General features: G+C 63.1%; 1 protein-coding gene and 1 long non-coding RNA gene across 2 annotated transcripts; one reads left to right on the top strand and one right to left on the bottom strand.

Annotated features, from left to right (window-relative positions):
• Positions 1-206: 206 nt before the first annotated feature.
• FSCN1 (fascin actin-bundling protein 1) lies at positions 207-9,365 on the bottom strand. The gene is made up of 5 exons (XM_016155219.2): positions 8,422-9,365; positions 2,613-2,769; positions 2,381-2,502; positions 1,973-2,140; positions 207-1,557 (listed from the first exon to the last, which is right to left on the bottom strand). Exons 1-5 carry the CDS (start codon positions 9,251-9,253, stop codon positions 1,355-1,357), a joined length of 1,482 nt encoding a protein of 493 aa, XP_016010705.2. The 5' UTR covers positions 9,254-9,365; the 3' UTR covers positions 207-1,354.
• An 86-nt stretch (positions 9,366-9,451) lies between these two features.
• LOC118605299 lies at positions 9,452-16,089 on the top strand. The gene is made up of 2 exons (XR_004952056.1): positions 9,452-11,998; positions 12,118-16,089. It is a non-coding gene; the product is annotated as an uncharacterized LOC118605299 (long non-coding RNA).
• The last annotated feature ends 2,866 nt before the right edge of the window (positions 16,090-18,955 follow it).

The following is an 18,955-nucleotide window of genomic DNA, read 5'->3' as shown; positions in this document are numbered from 1 at the left end:
CGAGGAACCGGAAGTCAGCCATCTCCCCAACAGCGCTCCCAATATGTACGTGCTCAGGACCCCAGTGCCTGGGGCAGACCTCAGGGCTGAAGCAGAGGCCACATCCTTGCCGGGCCTTCTGTTCCTGGAGGTGTCCTGGTTGCTCAGACCACCCCTCCCTGCCCTTCCCTGCCACCATCCCCAAGGAACACACGGGCCAGCCCAGGTGCTGGACTTGCATTATTTTATTTTGCTTTTTCCAGTCTGAAGCTACTATCATGGGCATTTAGTTATACAAATGACACTTACAAAAAAATAAAAGACCAAGACACCCAGAGTGAGATGCACGGAGGAGACAAACCGTGGTCGGGAGGGGTGGGGCTGGCAGGGGCTGTGCCGAGGGCCAGGGGCCCGGGGGCTTCTCCCAGGCTCCCAGCCGAGGGGGACGCCTGGCTTCATCCCACAGGGAGACCCAGAGCCCAGTCAGACAAGGAGCACCGATCACGCCAGTTGGAGGCTCTGGCCGAGGATGAGGGCCCAGCACCACCAGGTAGGGCACAGGCTGGGGCCTGGGCGGGCAGGTGGGAGCAGGTGCTGGGTTCTGCTCCACCACTAGCTGGCAGAGAGGGCACCGGGGCCCAGAGATGCCATCCCAAGACCCCCTCCCACCAAGGCCCCTTGACAACCACTCATAGCTACATCCAGTTTTTGCCTGGGCTGCCTCCAGCAAAAACATTTAATTAAAAAAAAAAAAAAATACTGATTTGGTCATTTCTGCTTCCAGTCAGACCAGGGTGAGAGAACAGACAGGAGCAGGGCCCCCGAACCCCAGCAGGGCGCGCAGCGGGCAGGCCTGCCCCACGCAGAGCGGACCGGTGGCGGGCGCTCTGGTGCCGGCCCCTCTGCTCAGCTCTTCTGGCAGAAGGTGCGCCGAGGCAGCCACCAAAGGGCTTGGGGGCAGCGCCTGGCTCCTGGAGAGTCGGGGGGTGGGTCTCGGCAGCGGGCAGCAGGTTCCAGTTCCAGCCCCACCACCCGCACCCAGGGGCTCGGGGAGGCCTCCCAGTCCCCACTGCTCCTCGGCCACTTTGGGGAAATAAGGCTCAGAGTTGTCTGAGGTCAGAAGAAAGAGGTGCCAGCCTCGCCCGCCGCAGAGAAGAGAGGGCAGAGGGCTCCCAAGTCCCTCCACAGACCAGGCCGCAGCCGCGGACCCGCCCAGGGAGAGGCCGCACAGGGCAACAGGTGGGGGCACCGTTTTCTCTGGGTTTCCAGTTTGCAAGGCAAGGGGCTCACCATCCTCGGCAGCGCCCACCTGAAGAGGCGTTAGCAGGAGGGGGCGGGGCGGGGCGGGGACCACGGGGGACGCGGGCGGCAGGGCCTAGTACTCCCACAGCGTGGCAGGGTCGATGGCCTCGGCGCTGGCCTTCAGGACCCCCGCGTGGTCTCCCTTCAGGTAGCGTCCGCCCACCTTGATGGCCACCTTGTTGTAGTCACAGAACTCGAAGAAGAAGTCGACGGGGGTGTCACTGCTGCTACTGACCAAGGAGTCGCCGCCCACTGTCCAGTACTTGCCTGTGGCGTCTGGGGAAGCAAGATGCCGTCAAGCCCTGCGCCCCGCTGTGCACCACAGCTCCCAGAATGGGGTGAGACCCACCATGCCCCCCACCAGGCCTCCCACCTCCCATGCCGGCTGGGGGTCCATTCCCCAGCCCCCGCCCTAACTCAGGGGTGCATCCTCCCCTGCTCCCCACCCTTCCAGATCCCGGTTCCCTCGCCATCCCCCAACTCCGTCTGGGGTGAGCCGGAAAGTCTCCCTCTTGGACAGACAAGATAGGGAGGGGCTGCTTCCAGCCCAGAGCCCCTGGTGGCCGTAGGATGTCTGTCTCCATGGGGCTTGGGATGGCCCAAGCCGAGTCACAGAAGTAGGGCCATGCAGGGCAGGGAGTACTGCCCCCCGCCCCGGGCCGGGGCCCCCCACACCGCCCAAGGAACCTGCCTTTGATGTTGTAGGCACCATCGTTGAACTCGAGCTGGAAGACGTCATAGCTCGAGCGGTTGGCATCCAGGGTGCCCGTGACCTTGCGGCAGCCGATGAAGCCATGCTCACCGCGGAACACGATGATGGGCCGGTTGATGAGCTTCATGAGGAAGAGCTCCGTGTCCCCTGTCCCGGGAAGGGGTGGGGCTGTGAGCCTCCTGGGGCTACGGCTGGGGCACCCAGGGTGTGGGTCACAGTGGGAGAGCGGGAGCCTGGGGTCACATGGCGTGCCAGCCCTGGGGCGAGGGTGGGTGGGGCCAGTGTGGGGAACGCCCAGCATAGGGCGGGCCTTGGTGATTGACCACAAACCGCATGGTTAGGCCTCCGGGGGAACCAGGCCTTGGGGGGCACCCACAGGTGGCTTACCTGCTGTCTCCACCGAAGCAGCCAGCTGCCCGTTCTTCTTGGCTGTCACAAACTTGCCGTTGGACGCACGCAGTGTGATCCGACGATCACGCCACTCAATGTCAAAGTAGCAGCTGGCATTCCTGGGGGTGGTGGGACAGAGTCAGGTTCCGGCCGCCTCAGACCCCAGGCCCACAGGTAGGGCTGGCCCGGCCCTCGAGAGCAGTGGCCGGCGAGCGGGCAGGGCACTCACTTGGTGGAGGCGGTAGACTGCACACCCCCGGTGGCCGTCAGCGTCCAGTACTTGCCCGTGTGGGTGCGGAATGCGCACTTTTTGGTGTCTCGGTCAATCTCCAGTTGGAAAGTCTCCTGGTCGGTCTCTTCGTCCTGGTTGGCCGACAGGTCCATACCTGTGGGGAGAGCGTCCAGCTGGTACCCACAGCCCGGCCCTCACACATCAGCACACGGGGACTGCTGAGTCTTCAGAGGGCAGAGCCGGGGACCTGCTCCAGGACCCGCTCCGGGACCCGCTCCGGGACCCACTCCGGGACCCGCTCCGGGACCCGCTCCGGGACCAGCCCAGGGGCAAGGCCGGCTGCCTCGTTTTCACATCGCCTTCTCCGATTACTGAGCGGCAGCTTCCTGCAAGCCACCTGCAGACAGGGCCAGCCTGGAGCATCGTAATGGGGCCCGGGATTTGAGAGTAAGGATTAATTATTGTTAATCGTGTTGTGGTTATGTAAGAAAACAGCCTCATTTTTCAGAGACACAGACAGAAACATTTTGAGATGAAATGCCCTGATGTCAAAGGATTTGTTTTAAATACAACCAAAAACAGTGAATACAGGGACAGATGGAGAATATGGCAGAACATCGCTCCCCGCGGGGGGGCGAGGGTGGTCGATGGGGTCCGTTATACCCTTCCTGCTTCGGTACACGTGTGAGAGTTACAGCAACGCCCAAGGGTACACATTCTTTCAAGAAACTTAGAAAACTCGTAGAGGCGTAAACACGAAGCCACACGTGGCCCATGCCCGCCACGCCCCAGGACATCACGGTGGATGGCGGGTTTCCCCTGCAGGCACCCGGGCACGCTGTAGCTCTCGATTTTCTCGATTTGTGTGTGACCTGCATCGTTTTGCACACCCATGGGTGACTCCTCCAGCGACAACCTCTAACTGGCCTCTTTGTTCCAGCAGAACGAGTCCACACTCCCCAGGCGCGCGGGGTTCCAGCAACCACGGCGGCTGCCGCGGCTCGGGGCTCGTGAGCGTGCGGAGTCAGGGCCAGGGCGGTGAGTGGCAGACGTCCCTTCAGACGGGGACCTGGAGGCTGGCGGGCGGCAGAGCCCAGTTCTGAGTGCGGCCTCCCCGGGACCCAGCCTTGGTTCTCAACCACCACGCACGCGGGCCTGGAAGGCGCCAGCTCCCACGCCAGCGCCAAAGGGTGGAGATTTCAACCCCACTTTCACAAAGGGAGAGATTGACAGAGAGGTGGCGTGTCCTTGCCAAGGTCACCGAGAGAAAAAATAAGGGGTCCTGGTGGCTCCAGGAGGAGAGGCAGGCCGACCCAGGCTCCTGTCAGGCCCTGTCCCCCAACTCTGCCTCCTGTGGACTGGTGGACGTGGCCCCTGTGGGTGACCCAGGGCCCTGAACCAGAACCCCTGAGGCTCGGTCCTCCAGGCCCACTGGGCCCCCTCGGCCTCGATGCCACGGATCTGCTGACTACCCCAGACCCGGGCAGTGAGCTGGATCTGCGGTCCAGCCTAGAGAAGCAGAGACCACAGTCGGCAGGGGCGGGGCCTCCTGGGGCCTGACACCAAGAATAGAACTGTCCCGAGGCCACGCCCTGGGGTCCACTCCGTGCTCAGATCTCACCCAGCAAATAAGCCAGCCTGCCCCACCCCCACTGCTACAGGGCTGCCACACACCTGCTCAGCTCAGCCGAAACCCACCCTGTGGGCCCAGCCAGCCTGCCACAGGGCACAGTCCGCCCCGTGCTTGGTGGGCTGGCGGGCTGGCTGACGGGAAAGTAGGGGAGGGACAAGAGGAAAAGCCCCCAGGAAGAGGGGCAAAGAAGGCAGGGAAGGGACCTGGAATAGAAGTCGAATCTCTCGCACAGCCTCCTCCTGGGCTTCCGAGGGCTCATCTTGACACGGCCCTGCAAGTAAGCAAGGCCCTACCCGCCCGCCCAACAGCCTTGCAAGCAAACAGGCCTTCGGGGACACCTCTGGTTACTGAGCGCTTAGCCAGGGAGGCCCCCCGTGCCACCTGCGGACATGCACCGGCTTGAACCACGGACCTCTGACATCCTCCTCCCACAGAGGAGCAAAGGGAGGCTCTGCACTGGACGCCACTGCCCAGGGCCATCTGGCCACCACCATCTGCTCAGGTCCTCAGGCCGTGTCCACTCCTGGAACTGGTTTGATGGCAAAGCCTAGGCCAGCCAGGGAGGTACCCAGATCAGGGGCCATGCACCCCTGGGTCAGTACATCGCCTCGCTCAGCCTCAGTTTCCTCTCTCTCTGTCAAAAGGGCCAATCTCTCCATTCTGCCAGGAGGTTGAAAAGATTTAAAGGCCTGGTGCTGAGAGATGCCAGATCGTCCCCCCAACAGGAAGGGGTGGGTTAAGAGGAGCAGCCCCCCCTTACCACCCAACATGGCCACCCCCTGGCTCCAAGGCCCTGCCCAAACTGGAAAGGCCCCTTTTGGCCTTGGAGTCTCTAATTAGAGCTGGGTTGCTACGGAAACAGGGTTGTCTTTGGGATTTTTCTTTTCACCAACAGCAGCACAGAAAACCTGAGTCACAGGAGACGCGGGGGCTCAGCAGAGCCTGTGGGCACATCACCCCCCGCGCTCCGGAACCCCAGAGAGACACGTGACAGCCCCGCCTACCCCCGTCATGGCTTTCCCTGGCCCCATCCCAGAGACATGCTCTACAGTGGTCCAGAGAAGAACCCCTCCCCGCCGACCACACCCCCTGGTCCCCATCCTCTGCAGCCTGCAGCCTGAGCAGTTCCCAAACGCCCCAGGCCCTCCCTGCCACCCCCATTCGGCTTAGGGGAGGGGCCTGGAAGCACCCGTGGCCTCCCCTCCCCCCTTTCTAGCAGCTCTTGCTGCTACCTGACCACAAATCCCTCCATCATCCTTGCACAAGCCACTCCCTGGGCCTGAAATGCCCCGCCACATCAGGAGAACTCTTACACATCCTGCAAAGCCCAACTTGGCCAGCCCTTCTTCAGCCAGCCCATCTCCCCTTCAAGTAGCCGGGACAGGACACTTCCTGAGCGTGGAGTCCCCAGAGTGCAGCTGGCCAGATGTAAGGAGGCTCTGAGACGAGCTGGAAAATGTAAGGCACGGAGCAGGGTCTGGCTGGAGCCCACGGCAGGTGAGGGTCCCAAGGAGTACGAAGTGCTACTCACCCAGTGTCTCTGCCATCTGCCACCCCTGCCTAAGCCATGTCCTCACCTGTGAAGTGGTCACAGCTACACCACTGGCAGTCAACCCTGCCTCTAAGAGTGGCCACGATGGCCTCCTCCCAGAAACAAAGCTCGCCTGAAGGAATGTGCCCAGGACAGCCTGGGGCTAGCCCTTTACAGATGGGGAAACCGAGGCAGGCAAGCAGGCTGCTGCTTCAGCAGGGAGCACCCTGCCCCCCCCCCAGAGTGGCCCGATGAATCATGTGCCCCGCGGCTAAGCGGGATCCTCCTCCTTCCTGGCTGGCGGTGCCCAGCATGTGTAGAAAGTGCCTCCTTGCCACGCAGGCCCGTCCAAAATGGCCTCTGCAGACACCCCCCCGCCCTGTGCCGGCTCGGGGTCCTTCTGCCATCCTCCACCCCACCAGGAAGACCCAGGGTGAGCTAACGTGAGAAGGAAATGAGAACCCAAAGATCTGAAGCCAGCTCCCCAAGTCCCCCCCCCAGGTTCTGTGTCCCCTTGAACTCACAGATGAGCCAACACCTCTCCTGGCCCATTTCTGGCTGCTCCTGCCCCATCAGCCTGAATCACACCAGACGCTCCAGTGAGCTTTACTGGAAAGGGGCTGGCGCCTGCCCAGGCTCACCAGCGGCTGCCAAAAACACCCTGCACCCCACTCTGGGCGCTCTGCTCCTCCCTGCTCCGGGGCCTTTGCACAGCTGTGCCGGCAGCCCCCGGCTCCACACCTGATCCCTGCTCCCGCTGCCTCCTCCTCCTCCTTCAGCTGAGCTCAAGCATCTGCCTCAGGAAGGGACGCACCATCCACTCCGGAACCCAGGCCCTCGCTGGACACCTCTGGGGAGCAGATCCCGACCTGGTGACATCAACCCCTCCAGGGTAGAGCCGGGGACAAGCCCACTCATTCACCACTCAGGCCCCTGCATGTCTCACTCGGCAGGAGCTCAGTGTCTGCCCAACAGGTGGGGAATCCTGCCCCACCCAGTACTGTGTGAGCCAGAAAGGGGGGCCCACTGTGCCCCTGAGGCTGGGAGGCATCAGAGGGTCCAGGTAAGAGCTCACTCCGGAGCCAAGCAAACCCAGTTCTGTCTGCTGCTGCTTAGCTGTGTGACCTTGGGCACATGGCTCCACCTCTCTGGACCATAAACCCACCCATCTGTAGGATGGAAGCTGGGTCACCCACGTCAATCAGCAAACTCAGGCACAAAACTGTGTTTGAGGGACCAGGGCCTCCACTGCCACGTCCATGGGTCTGCGGCTGCCTACCAGGAGCCCAGCCCAGAGGGTGGCCTTCGGGAGGAGGGCGTCCCCCCACCCCCACTGACTGGGCTCCCATCCAGCTATCTCCAGAGGCTGGGGTCCGACTTTCCATCCAGAGGAACGAGACCCCCACAGGGTCCCTGGGGTGGGGCCTCTGGCTGCCAGGAACCAACTGCCTTTTTCGCCTTTGGGGGGTGCCAGAAGAAAGAGTGGCAGCCTGGGGGGGAATCTGAGGAGGGAGCGAGGGGCGCTCACTTCCGGCGCGGGGGCCTAGGAAACGGCCAGGCCAATCGTTCCAGGCGGGAACCTTGGGGGTGGGCTCACTCGAGGGCAAGGGGCTTCCGGGAGGATCTAGGCTGTGGACTCCAGACTTGCGCTGAGGCCGCCCTCGGACGTCCACAGAGCATCGTGCACCGGCCTGGGGACGCGCGGCCAGCACAGGGCGGGGTGCCTGGCGGGCCGCCATCCGCGCCACGCCGTCCCAGGGCCGCGGCGCGAGGAGGGAGGCTGCCTACTGGGGAGGCTGAGGGCCAGGGCACCGGGCCCAAGGGTGGTGTGGGGCGATCTTCAGCAGGGGGGACCCACAGAGAGCCGATGCCCCTCCCCCGCCCGCCGCATCTGGATTTCCCATCTGCATTGACTCGCAGGACAAAGGGGGTGAGGGAGGGCCCTATGGAGGAGCCCGCCCCCCTGCTCACAAAGGCCGCGGCCTCCAACGAGGGCAGGCGCGGGAGGAGGGGCTGGGGGGAAGGGCAGACACCCGGGAGCCCCCATCCCAGCAGAGACCACCCCTCCCCGCAGCGAGAGGGGCGGAGAAAGGCCCAGAGGGCGGGGAGGTGGAAGCGCACCCCGCTGAGATCAAAGGCTCCCCTCCCGCCCGCGGGGCTGCCCGTGGGGGTTGGGGGTCGCCCTGTGCGGGTTACGACCCTCGCCGCCGCCCTCGAGCTGAAGGCCCGCTGAAGGGGGGAGGGGCGCGAGGAACCGGGCGAGGGGCGTCTCCTCACCCAGGGCTGGCTCCCGGGACCCGAGGATCAGCGCGCACGGGGAGAGCCCAGATTGGGCAGGGAGACTGGAGGGTGGCGCAAAGGTTCGCGCCTACGCGAGGCTTGGGGAGCGCCAACCCGAACGCGGGGTGGGGGTTGTGCAGCAGCCCCTAAAGCCGGGCAAAGCCCCACCGTCGCCCCTCCTCCCGCCCGAGCGCACGTCCCACCGCGGGACGAGGTGGCCTGCGCGACGAGCGGGGGCGCACCCGGCGCGGCTCGGGATTGCAGCAGCGCCGCGGGCGAGAAGGGGCGGGAGGCTGGAGGGCCGGGGGTGGGGTGTGCTTTGTGCACGGACCGGGAGGGGCGGGGGCGGTGTCCCCACTCACCCTGGCGCGTGGACACGTTCCTCTCGTTGGCCGCCTGCAGCACGACTTGGGCGCAGCTCTGCTCCAGGGCGAAGAGCTCGTCCTTGCCCACCTTGGTGGCCTTGCCCGCCTTGAGCGTACCGCTCGGCCCCGACGGCGCCAGGTAGCGGCCCTCGCAGTCGCGGAAGGCCACCTTGCCGGAGCGGAATTCGAGCGTGTAGCCGGTGGCCGGCTCAGGGTGCGCCACCAGGCGCCCGTCGTGGCGCAGGAAGCGGTGGTCGGCGGTCTGCACGCTGTAGCGCTGGTCCTGGAAGGCCAGCGTGATGAGCGAGTCGACGCCCCAGGGCACGTCGCGGTCCACGGCGATCTCGTCGGCCGGCCGCGCGCTCAGGTGCGCGTAGCGCTTGCGCGTCAGGCTGTAGATGTTGACCTGCGGGTGCATGGCGATGTGCACGCTCCACTTCTCGGCGGGCGACACGGTCTGCGCGAAGCACGACAGGCGGTCCTCCGTGCCGCCGAAGTAGCGCCGGTGCGCCTCGGACTGCAGCGACCAGCGGCCGTCGTCGTGCGCCACGATCAGGAAGCGGCAGTCGGCGCCGGGCGCCTCGCGCTCGCAGGTCACGTTGCCGTCTTTGTCCGCCGCCAGGTAGCGGCCCAGGTGGCTGCGCAGGCACACGGCCGCGCTGCCCGCCTCGTCGGGCGGCTGCTCCAGCGTCCAGATCTGCTTCTTCTTCAGGCTGCTGGCCGACGCGTTCACCTTGAAGCCGAACGCCTCGGCGGTCAGGTACTTGTTGCCGCAGTTGATGAGGCCGAACTGGATCTGCACGCCCTCGGTCGTGCCGTTGGCGGTCATGGTGGCGGCGGGCGGGGGCCGCGGCGCGGCCCGGGCGGTCGGCGGCGGTCCCGGCGGCAGCGCCCCGCTCCTTTGTTCCGCGGCCCGGCGCGCACTCTCCGCAGCGCTCCACAAAGCCGGCTGGGGCGCCCCAGCCCCTTTATAGGCGGGGTGACGTCAGCGCCGCGAGGCCCCGCCCCTCCCGGTGCTCGGCCTGGGAGGGGGCGCGGGGGCCGAGGGAGCGCGCGCGGTGGCGCTGGGGCCCCGAGGGGCGCGGGCGGCGGCTCCTGCTGCACTGCGCCTCCGAAGCTCCTCGACCCCGGCCGCCGCCCCTTCCCCCCACCCCTCGATGCCAGGGCCCCAGCCCCGCAGCGCCGCAACCAAACGACTCACCCGGTGCACGGGACCCCTCACCCCAACCCTCGCGGGGGTGAAGGACGAGCCAGGCTGGGGTTGTGACAGACATCAACGCCGGGCGGAGGCGATCTGGCGGCTGCTTGGAGGAGGAGGCCTTAGAGCAGAGGCTCGAACGGTCCGAGAGGGGCCCCTGCGAGGGCCTGTGGGCTGATGGGGGCTGGGGCCGCTGGTAGGCCAGGAGCTGGGGAGGGCTCTGCAGACCCCCGCTCACGCAACCCAGGCCTTGCGGTCGGGCCCTCCAGAGGGGGCTGTCCCATGAGCCTTGCCTCCCAGGACACTGCCCTTCGGGCCCTGCAGCCCGCTCCCAGTGGCCCAGGCACCAGGCCTGGCTGGCCAAAATAGGTCTCTGTGGTAGTGGCCCCCACAAGTGACCGACATTCCTCTTGTGGGGACACAGGAGCCACAGAGTTCTGATCAATGGGGCAGTGGGGTGAGTCGTGTGTCCTTTTACTGGGCGGGTCAGAGAGGTCAGAGAGCCCTGAAGGTGGGACCCAGGCCCCGGCTCCAGGGCCAGTGTGCGTCCCGTTCGTACCCCAGGCCCTGACTTCATGGGACACTGAGCTGCCGCCACACAGGAGGGGTGACACCCTCATCCTTCGGAACCCCAACTCTCCATCCTCCTCCCTCAAAGGGATCCTTCTCTACTGACACCCACCCCACCCCTGTCGAGGAACACTTCCCTTTTCTGAGCGTCTCCAAAGGTCGAGACTTTTGCTGGGACATTCCCCACATGCCAGGCAGGCCCCTGGAATGCCAGCTTGACCACAGGCTGCCCACGAAGTCTCCAGGCCAAAGCAGAGGGCACTGCGTTGGCTCCCCAGCGGGTAGGTTTGTGGCCTGTGCCTCCCCCCTTCCCCCCAAGCAACCCTCTCCAGGGATTTTTATCTTGCAGGGGAAGATGTCACTTTCTCACCTTTGTATGGCAAACAGATTTACTGGCAGGGCCGAGAGCCCCTGGTGGGCACACCCATAGCATCCCCTCCCACAGAGCACGCCCCCTGGAGAGCAGGGAGCTTCCCCAAGTTGATGTCATTTAACAGACTTGTAACCCAGGGTCTCACTCGCTGGCTGGCTGACTTAGCCAAGTCACTTAATTTCTCTGAGCCCCAGTTTTCCCTGGGAGTCCCTGGGGGCATGGAGTTCAGACACTGTCCCCAGCCACCCTCAGGACCCATGCCAGTCCCCAGAAAGACCTTCCTCCAGCCAACTGCCTAGGCTTGGAGGAGAGGGGGGATGAAGAGCAGCAGGCGCTTAGAGAAGGCTGCGGGGTGCCAGGTGGGGGGCTGGTGGCACGGCTAGGGAGTGCCGAGAGCTGCCCACTGGATGGGGGCAGGGTGGCACCCCTGTCCTGGGTCTGCAGCTCCCTGTCCCCCCTCCTGCAACTTTGCAGCCTGGAGGCCAGGAAGGGGGCTCAGGTTGGCGCCTCCTGCCCGTCAGTCAGGCCAGGGGTGGGAGCAACCCCAGGCCTTCCCAAGGGATGCTTTCGAGGGGTGGAGAGACTGGCAAATCCTATGGGTAGAGCAGCAGCCTGGGTTCAATGCAAATCTGTGGCCTTGGACTTCCCATCCCTGGAAGGGACACAGAGCTTGGATCCCCTGGGGAGAGTGCCTGAGACTTTGGAGGAGCCAACACCATAGGCCGAATGAGGGGGCATCCTGGGATGTCATCCTGGGATGTGGGACTCTGGTTTCAAACTGGGAAGGTCTCGCGCAAGCCAGGGCAAGCTGGTGACAGACACATCAGGCGCCTCTGACTGCCTGGCATGCGGGCAGAGCCTGGTAAGTGCCAGCTGTTTCCTTCTTCACTCATGTCGACAGGAGGATCCTGGGACACAGATGGGCCAGACTCCCTCCAGCTCTGTGTCCCCAGGAGTCCCCAGGCCCCGTGCCCCGTAGTCAGAGCAATGGCCGAGTCTTTGCAGCGTTTCGGGTGTGACAGCCAGGAGCACAGAGCCTTGCGCCTTTTCACTGAATAAACGAAAATCGACGGGAATTATTGGGAGGGGACACAGATAAGGGACCTTGGATTTCCCCACAGGACAAGGCCAATCCAGATTAAGTGAACGAAATAGAGTCGGAAGTGTTAGGGGAGTCCACGAGACGGGTGAGGGGGAGGAGGTCAGCCTCGTCGGTATGTGAAGAGTCGAAGCCAGTTTCAACAGATGTGGAACTAAATTATTGTTATTTCAAATTTTTTTCTGGGCGGACAACACATTCATGCAGTTCAACTACCCAAGAACGTAAGAAGGCCTCCGCCTCCCCTCCCCCCATTCCAGTTCCCCGCTGGGTGACCACTGTTGGATTTGTTTCTCGAGGTTCCCTTTCTCTACATAAAGACATGCAGGCATGGGTCTGTGTTCGTAGTCTTCTCTTTGTTTTTAAACGGTATTTTCAACCCCGCTTTTATTACCCGATGTATCTTCATATGGATTCTGTCCCAGTGCGTAAGTGGCTCCCCTTTTTTCACAGCTGCATAATATTCTATGGCACGAATGTGCCACATGGACGGACATTTGAGCTGCCGCCGTCGCTGCCGCGCTTTGGCCAGAACCCACTCTGCACGGTGAACCCCTCAGCCACAAACCGACCCCGTTTTGTGCTTCTCTTTCCTTGGCCGTGGTCAGGTACCATGTGAAAAAATCAGAGTCGTCCAGTCTTGACTTGAATGCCTCTGGCGATGGGGAGCTCACTCTGTCCTCTGTCCGTGGCAAGTGTGTGTCAGAGCTGGCACTCGGGTCAAGGCCACCTGACTCCAGTGCCCACTCCTTGACTTTTGTGCCCGGGGCACACCTCGGGATTTCATTTTGGACAGCCCCCGCTTGTCAGTGGTGCGTGTGGAGAATTCTCCAAGGCTGCTCAGGCGAGAAGGAGTCTCTCAGTCTCTGAGGCTCAGAATCCTCACCCAGGAGTCTGGGCTCGGGGCCGGCTGAGCAGCCCTCCCCTCGGGTGGCCTTGTTTCCCCGCCTGGAGCAGGCAGTCAGGCGCCCGGTGGCCGGCCTGGGAGTGGCTCGGACCTGGCCCCAGCCCGGCTCCTCCGTTCTCCCCGTGCTGTGCCCTCGTTCCCCAGAAGCTCAGGTGCCGCCTGGGCTCCCGTGGGACCTGGGGACATCACGTCCGTGTTCCCGTCCTTCCCCAGAGGGACCCAAGGCAGGGCCCGCAAACAGCGCCCTGTGACCTTGCGGGACGCGAAGGTGCCCAGCGTAACAGAGACTCGGGGAAGGCAAGAGGGAAATGGCACGGTGCCCGGCAGAGCGCGAGTTTTGATCGAGAGACGCTGGACAGGCGATGTCAATAGGTATCTAGACACAGAAAGGTATAGCTTTGTCTCTGAGGATTTTATTTATTTGGTTTTGGCTTCGATTTTTTTGCTCTGCATCTTGCTTCTCATGCCTCGGCGACCCCTCCAGTTGAGGCCCCTCGTCACCACAGCTCCTGCCACCCCGTTGTCGCTGGCACGTGGGCGGGGTGCCTCCGAGCTCTTCCGTGGGCCTGATGCTTCCATCTGGGACCGGCGGGGCCCTGTCACCTGGGCTCCCTGCGGCTCCTCCGGGCAGAAATCTCCCCCGTCCCCACTGTCCCAGTGGCCTCCCTGCCCCCGGGACCCCTCCCACTGGACTCTGCCCTCGGTCTGGGGGAGGAGGCAGCCTGAAGGCATGAAAGATCATAACTCCTGGCCTCGCGCCGAGGACTTTCTCTGCTCTAACTTTCCAACGAGACTTTGTCATCCTCACTTCACAGGAGACTGAGAGGCGAAGACACAGGGCCAAACAGAAAGCAGGTTGAGGGCAGGGCGGGGAAGTACCGCTTAACGGGAGGGGGTTTCTTCTGGGGGATGAACGGGTCTTGGCGCTCAATAGCCGTGATTGCACAGCACCGTGAACGCAGTAAGTGCTACAGAGTTGTGAAATTCTACGTCGTGTGAATTTTATCTCTATAAAAAACAATCACTCTTGGGGCGGGGGAAAATCAGCCAACTCTATCACGAAGCTGGGAGGCGCTAGGACCTGGTCTCGAACCCAGGCCTTTAGCCGTTGCCTGCGAGCTCACAGTGGACCGGGAGGTGCTTTCCTGAGTCTCCCCGTCTTCCCGGGGGTGGGGGAGGGCGGGATGTCCCCACACTTCCTCTCCTTCCTTGCCCCACCCCCCAGCAGCTTTGCAGGCTCACGAGCTCCCTCTGCCCCTGGGGCCCCCGTGAGCTGCTGGAGGCCTCACCGCGCACCTGCCCAGGGCTTTGCCTGCTCTTCTTGAAGGTCAGTTGTTCAGATACCAGGGGTTGGTGCCCCTAGGGTGGCCCTGGGCACCTCCCCCCCGACCCCACCCCCATCTATAAAAGGACGGGCGGGAGTCCCCGCCCCCTCTGAGCCTCAGTCTCCCTTCTCTTGAAAGGAGAAAGCGTGGCTCAGGGTTGCAGGAGCCAGAAGTGCCGTCCACGTTTCAGACACGGACGTCCATGGCTCAGTCCGCCAGAAGCGAGCGTCCTCGTGGCTCAGAGCCTGTGAATAGCGTCTTTGTGGTTCTGTTGCGTCTCCGGTCCCCTCCGCGCAGCCTGGTACAGCCTGTGCCCCTCACGCGCGCCTCTCCAGTGGGAGGAGCCGATCCCAAGGCCAGACCCCTGCCAGGCCTGGCTCCCCTGCTGACCGCGGGGCCCAGGAGAGCTGCGCCATCCAGGGCCACAGGCTGCACCCCGGCACTGTCAGGGCAGACCCAAGGAGCGCAGGCCGAGGCGGTCCCCTCATCACCCTGTCTCCGCAAACATCGCTGCCAATCTCTGGCCTCAGGGCCTTCAGGTTACAAATAGGGAAACTGAGGCCTGAGCAGAACAGAGAAGCTTGGCCCAGCCGTAAGGAGGGACGTGCAGTTTCAGGCGCCCAGGCTCAGGGCTGTCATCAGATTTGCCAAGAGATTCGTAACCCACCCCCAGCCCTGGCCCTAAACCAGCCCCTCGAAGGCAGGTTCCAAACCTGCAGGGACCCAGCACAGCCCCCATGCTGGGCAGGGGCGTCTCTGGAGTTGACCGTGAGCTCCAGGAGGGCCTCCTGGACCCTGTGCTGGGTAAACGGGAGTTCAGCAGGACAGAGCCAGGCTCGGCTGCAGCAAAGGAACGGCGTCTCACCTGCCCCGTATCGTCTACTGAAAATGTGTCCCTAGAAATTGTTTCTATTTCTGTCATCCTCCCGGATGATGATGTCCTCAGGGGAGGCCTGGATTGGCCTCGGCGGGCAGCTCAGAGGCCCCACCTGGCCATCAACCCAACTCACAACATGGCAGACGCCGGTCCAGCTCTGAGGCCCGAGCGTGTTTTGCAAAGTGAAGCCATAATGGCCAGTGCTTGGCAAGTGCCTGGCTAATTAAGAGGGCATTAGCACCCTGGGCAGAGCCCCACGCCTGCCAAGATGCCCTTGCCAGGAGCAGGGCCAGATTCCTTGGCCATGGCGAGGCCGCTGGCTGGTGCCAGGCCACAGCCTCCCCGCACCTGGCCGCCACCCACTCCTGCTCCAGGCAGCCCACGCCCACCCTCAGCATCCCCCACCCCCTGCTCCGCCAGGGCCCGTGGAGCCTCAGCGGGACAGGCCCGCCTCCGGCCTCAGCTTCATCTATCAGACGGCGTGGCCACGTGGTCCTCCCCGACCACGCAGTCCTCCCCGGGCCACGCAGTCCTCCCTGGGCCGCACAGAAGCCTCTGTGCCGTAAATGCCCGTTTAAGTCCAGAGGCATCTGCGCTAGCTGCAGGAGACCAGGGACCTGGTCGTCCCTAATTCAACAAGTTCTGAGCTATCGCGATCGACTTCTGATGCTCAGCGGGAAGAATAACCAGAAGCATCTCTCGTTGGCACAGCAGACTCGGCCTCCACCCTCATCACCACCAACCCAGCCGCCTGGGCAGCCATGGAGGCTCCCGAAACAGCAAATTGGGTCCTGCCCCTTTCAGCTGAACCTGCCCTGCGGCTCCCCAGGTCTCCACGCCCAGACCCTCAGGGCCCCGGGTGGTCTGGCCTCTGCTCTACTCTCCCTCTCCCGCTGTCCCTCCTCCCCCCTTCCACTCGCTCACACCCCAGCCCAGCCGGTGGGGCTGCTGCCCCCCAGCCTCACGCCTTTGCGCACGCTGCCCCCCCCCCCCGCCCGCTGCGCCCTTCCCTGCGTCCTCCAGCTGCCGGCCCCCTGCTCGTCCTAAAGACCCCTTCCAACATCCCCCTCTGGGATGCTCCTGGCCCCTCGGCCGTGTTCCAGGTTTCTGGCTCCTTCTCCGAGCGCCCGCAGAGGGGACCTACGCCGCTTTTCGCCCAGGCGTCCCAGGGGCTTGGGCAGGCATCTGGTTCAGCGCTGTCCAAAGAAATTTCTGCAATAACGGAATATTCTAGAATGTACTCTGTCCAATACGGGAGTTGCCAGTCACACGTGTGGCTACTGAATATTTAAAATGTGGTTCGTGTGACTAAGAAACTGAATTTTTCATTTTATTTCCGTGTAATTGGTTTAAACGTAAAAAGCCCCATGTGACTAGAGCCGACCTGTCCTGGGAGGCACAGGTCTGGGAAGCTCTGGGGGCGCCTGCCACAGGCTGGGCGGCCCCTGGAGGCTGGGGCAGTTGGAAGGAGGGGGACGTGCCACGAATTACAGATGGGACGACAGCTGTTGGGATCCCAGCAACTGCTGGTGACTTCACCCTTTTGCCATCCTGCCACACAGCTGGGCAGGGCCATGTGTGTCCCCCAGGCCTGGCTGTGGCACCCACATCGGGCCTACAGAGACAGAGAGGGGTGCAGAGAGGCAGGAAGGGGTGACCAGGCCAGGAGGCCAAATTCTCCCTCCCCTTCCCTGCCGCCCAGGCCTTTCTGGCTCGGTCCTCCCTGGATTCCAGCCCTGAGAGTTCTCCAGGTGGGTGAGTGGCCCCCAGACCAACTCTGCCTGCTTCCCCGAGAGAGCCTGCCGGGGCGGGGGTGAGGCAGGGGTGCCAGCTGACCAGGGCAGGCCATATGGGGATAAGGGAAACTCGCAGTGCCTGCCTGGCTCGGGGGTCCCGAGCTGGCATAGTCAGCCCCTGTCTGCCCGCCCACGTCGTGTCCAGGATGCCTGCAGGGTGCTCCATGGCGGAGGTCCTCGCCTGTGGGAACGGGGGTCAGACCCTGGGTGCAGGCTGGTGGCCAGCCCCTGCATGAGGGCTGCCTCCTGCAGGCCCCGCCCTCTCCACGGGGGCCTCCACAAAGCCCACCTGCCCTCCTCGGCCTGGGGCATGCACAGGATGCAGCCAGCACAAAGGCTGTGTGGGGGGACAGCCATCTCAAGCCCCCGGGCCAGCCCTGCTCCCTAGCTCAGGGGCTGTGGCAGCCTGGAGGCAAAGCAGCTTTTATTTTTGCCAGAAGTCCCGGTCCCATGCACCTACCTGGAGGAGCACCGTGCTCTGATGCACACGAGAGCTCTCCACGGGCTGGGTCTGTCCTCGCCCAGCTCGCCCGGGCCACTCCTAGACCCCCATGGAAACACCTTCTCGTAGTCACGTTTCTGTTGGGGTGAAAAACAGAGAACTCTGACTCAGCTGGATACACGTCGGGGCCATCAATTAATAAGCCCTGGGGAGGGAGCTTCCAGGCTGATTAATTCTGGTAATAGCTGGGAAGGACCCTGGGACTTCCCTGACTCCTCATTCTGGTGACCTTACCGAGTCAGCGGTGCCGTCAGGCTGAGCCCCGCACAGTCACAAGGTGGCTGCCTGGACTCCAGACATCACATCTTCTCAACATTATCTAAATAGGCTTTGGACAACTCACAAATCCCTTCTCAGTGTCATGTTTTTAAAGGCAGAAGACAAAACACATAAGATTGCAAAGGAAACCAGTTACGCCGAAGCCGTTACCATGGTGTTAATCGTGATGTGCTAACATAGGCGCTTCTTATTAATACACTAAATAATAGATTTAAGAACTACGGTGGTTTGAATGAGAATGATATTCTAACATTTCTGCGATAAATGTAATAGGGTCTGGAGCCGTCGGTGATGCCACGGGCCCCACTGGGGTTCGTTGTTCACAGGGGGAAGGAAACGCGAGAGCCAGTCGGTGACAGACAGGATGTGATTGTCTTCTCGTCCAAGTTCACGGGCTCCAGACTCCTTGCTTCCAGCAGCTCTTCGTGGAGGGCTGTTTTTGTAAATCAAAGAAGCCTTTTCCCAAAGCTGTCCAGCCAACCTGCCCTCGCTTCCCAGCCAAGTTTCAAAACCTGCCCTTGTCTAAAACCGTGCTCTTTAGAACAACTGTGAGGACCGGTCACCCCACGCCTGGGTCTGTCCCCTAAAGGACTGAGACGGGTGCATGCACACCCACGCTCACAGCAGCGTTATTCACAGTGGCCAAAGGTGGGAGCATCCGACTGCCTGTCGGCGGACGGATGCATAAACAGAATGCGACGTATGCGCACAACATTCTAGAGTATTTTTCAGCCTTGAAAAGGAATGACGTTCTGACGCACGCTACGACGTGGATGCGTGTTATGTATAATAAGCCAGTCTCGAGAGGACGAACACTGCACCGTCCCACTTACATGAGGTCAGTAGAGGAGTCGGATTCACGGAGACAGAGAGCAGAAGGGTGGGCGCCTGGGGCTGGGGGGAGCAGGTAACCAGAACAGCCTTGTCGCCCCGATGCGGCGGGTCCGTGACTCACGAAGAGGCCCCTGGCCCCTGCAACGTGGACAGCGAAGTTTGCGAGTGGGACAGACGCATGGGGCGCCGGGGTGGAGCACCCAGCTCGCGGCGACACGTCCGGTCATTTGATTTTCGACAAAGGTGCCAAGGCAGTGGAGGTCAGCACACAGGCAAGGGGACAGTCTCCGAGGGGGGCAGTGGGGGGGCGCGCAGCCACCGGGGTTCGGGCCCTCGCCCACCCTCTCGCTTCCTTCCTCTCGTCTGTGAGATGGGCACAGCTCCACCTCCCTGCCGCCTCGCTGTGGGGAAATGTCTGAGGAGGGTCACCTGTCCCCTGGAGCCAGCAGGGAAGGGGGGGAGGTCCTGGGACCAGCCGGAGCAAGAGCTGGGGCGCAGGGCAGACGAGAGGCCGTGGGAGAGGCCCGTCCCTGCAGGTCTGAGCTCAGGGGTTTATCCCGAGGGCATGGGGCGCCCTGGAAGGTCTGAGCAAAGGTGTGACGTGCAGCAGCTGCAGCCTGGGGGAAGCCATAGGGGGGCAGGCCTGGGGCCGACGCGGGGAGCTGAGCCCCAAGTGGGTGAGTCGGCATGGTGGGGCGGGTTGGAGGTTCCCCAGATTCTGAGGGTCACAAGGGCAGAGTGGGGCCCAGAGGATGTGCCTGGAAAGCCCTT

This window comes from Rousettus aegyptiacus, unplaced genomic scaffold (genome assembly GCF_014176215.1).
Source record: "Rousettus aegyptiacus isolate mRouAeg1 unplaced genomic scaffold, mRouAeg1.p scaffold_m13_p_7, whole genome shotgun sequence".
Taxonomy (NCBI): Eukaryota; Metazoa; Chordata; class Mammalia; order Chiroptera; family Pteropodidae; genus Rousettus; species Rousettus aegyptiacus.
This window is presented reverse-complemented; position numbering and strand designations above follow the sequence as displayed.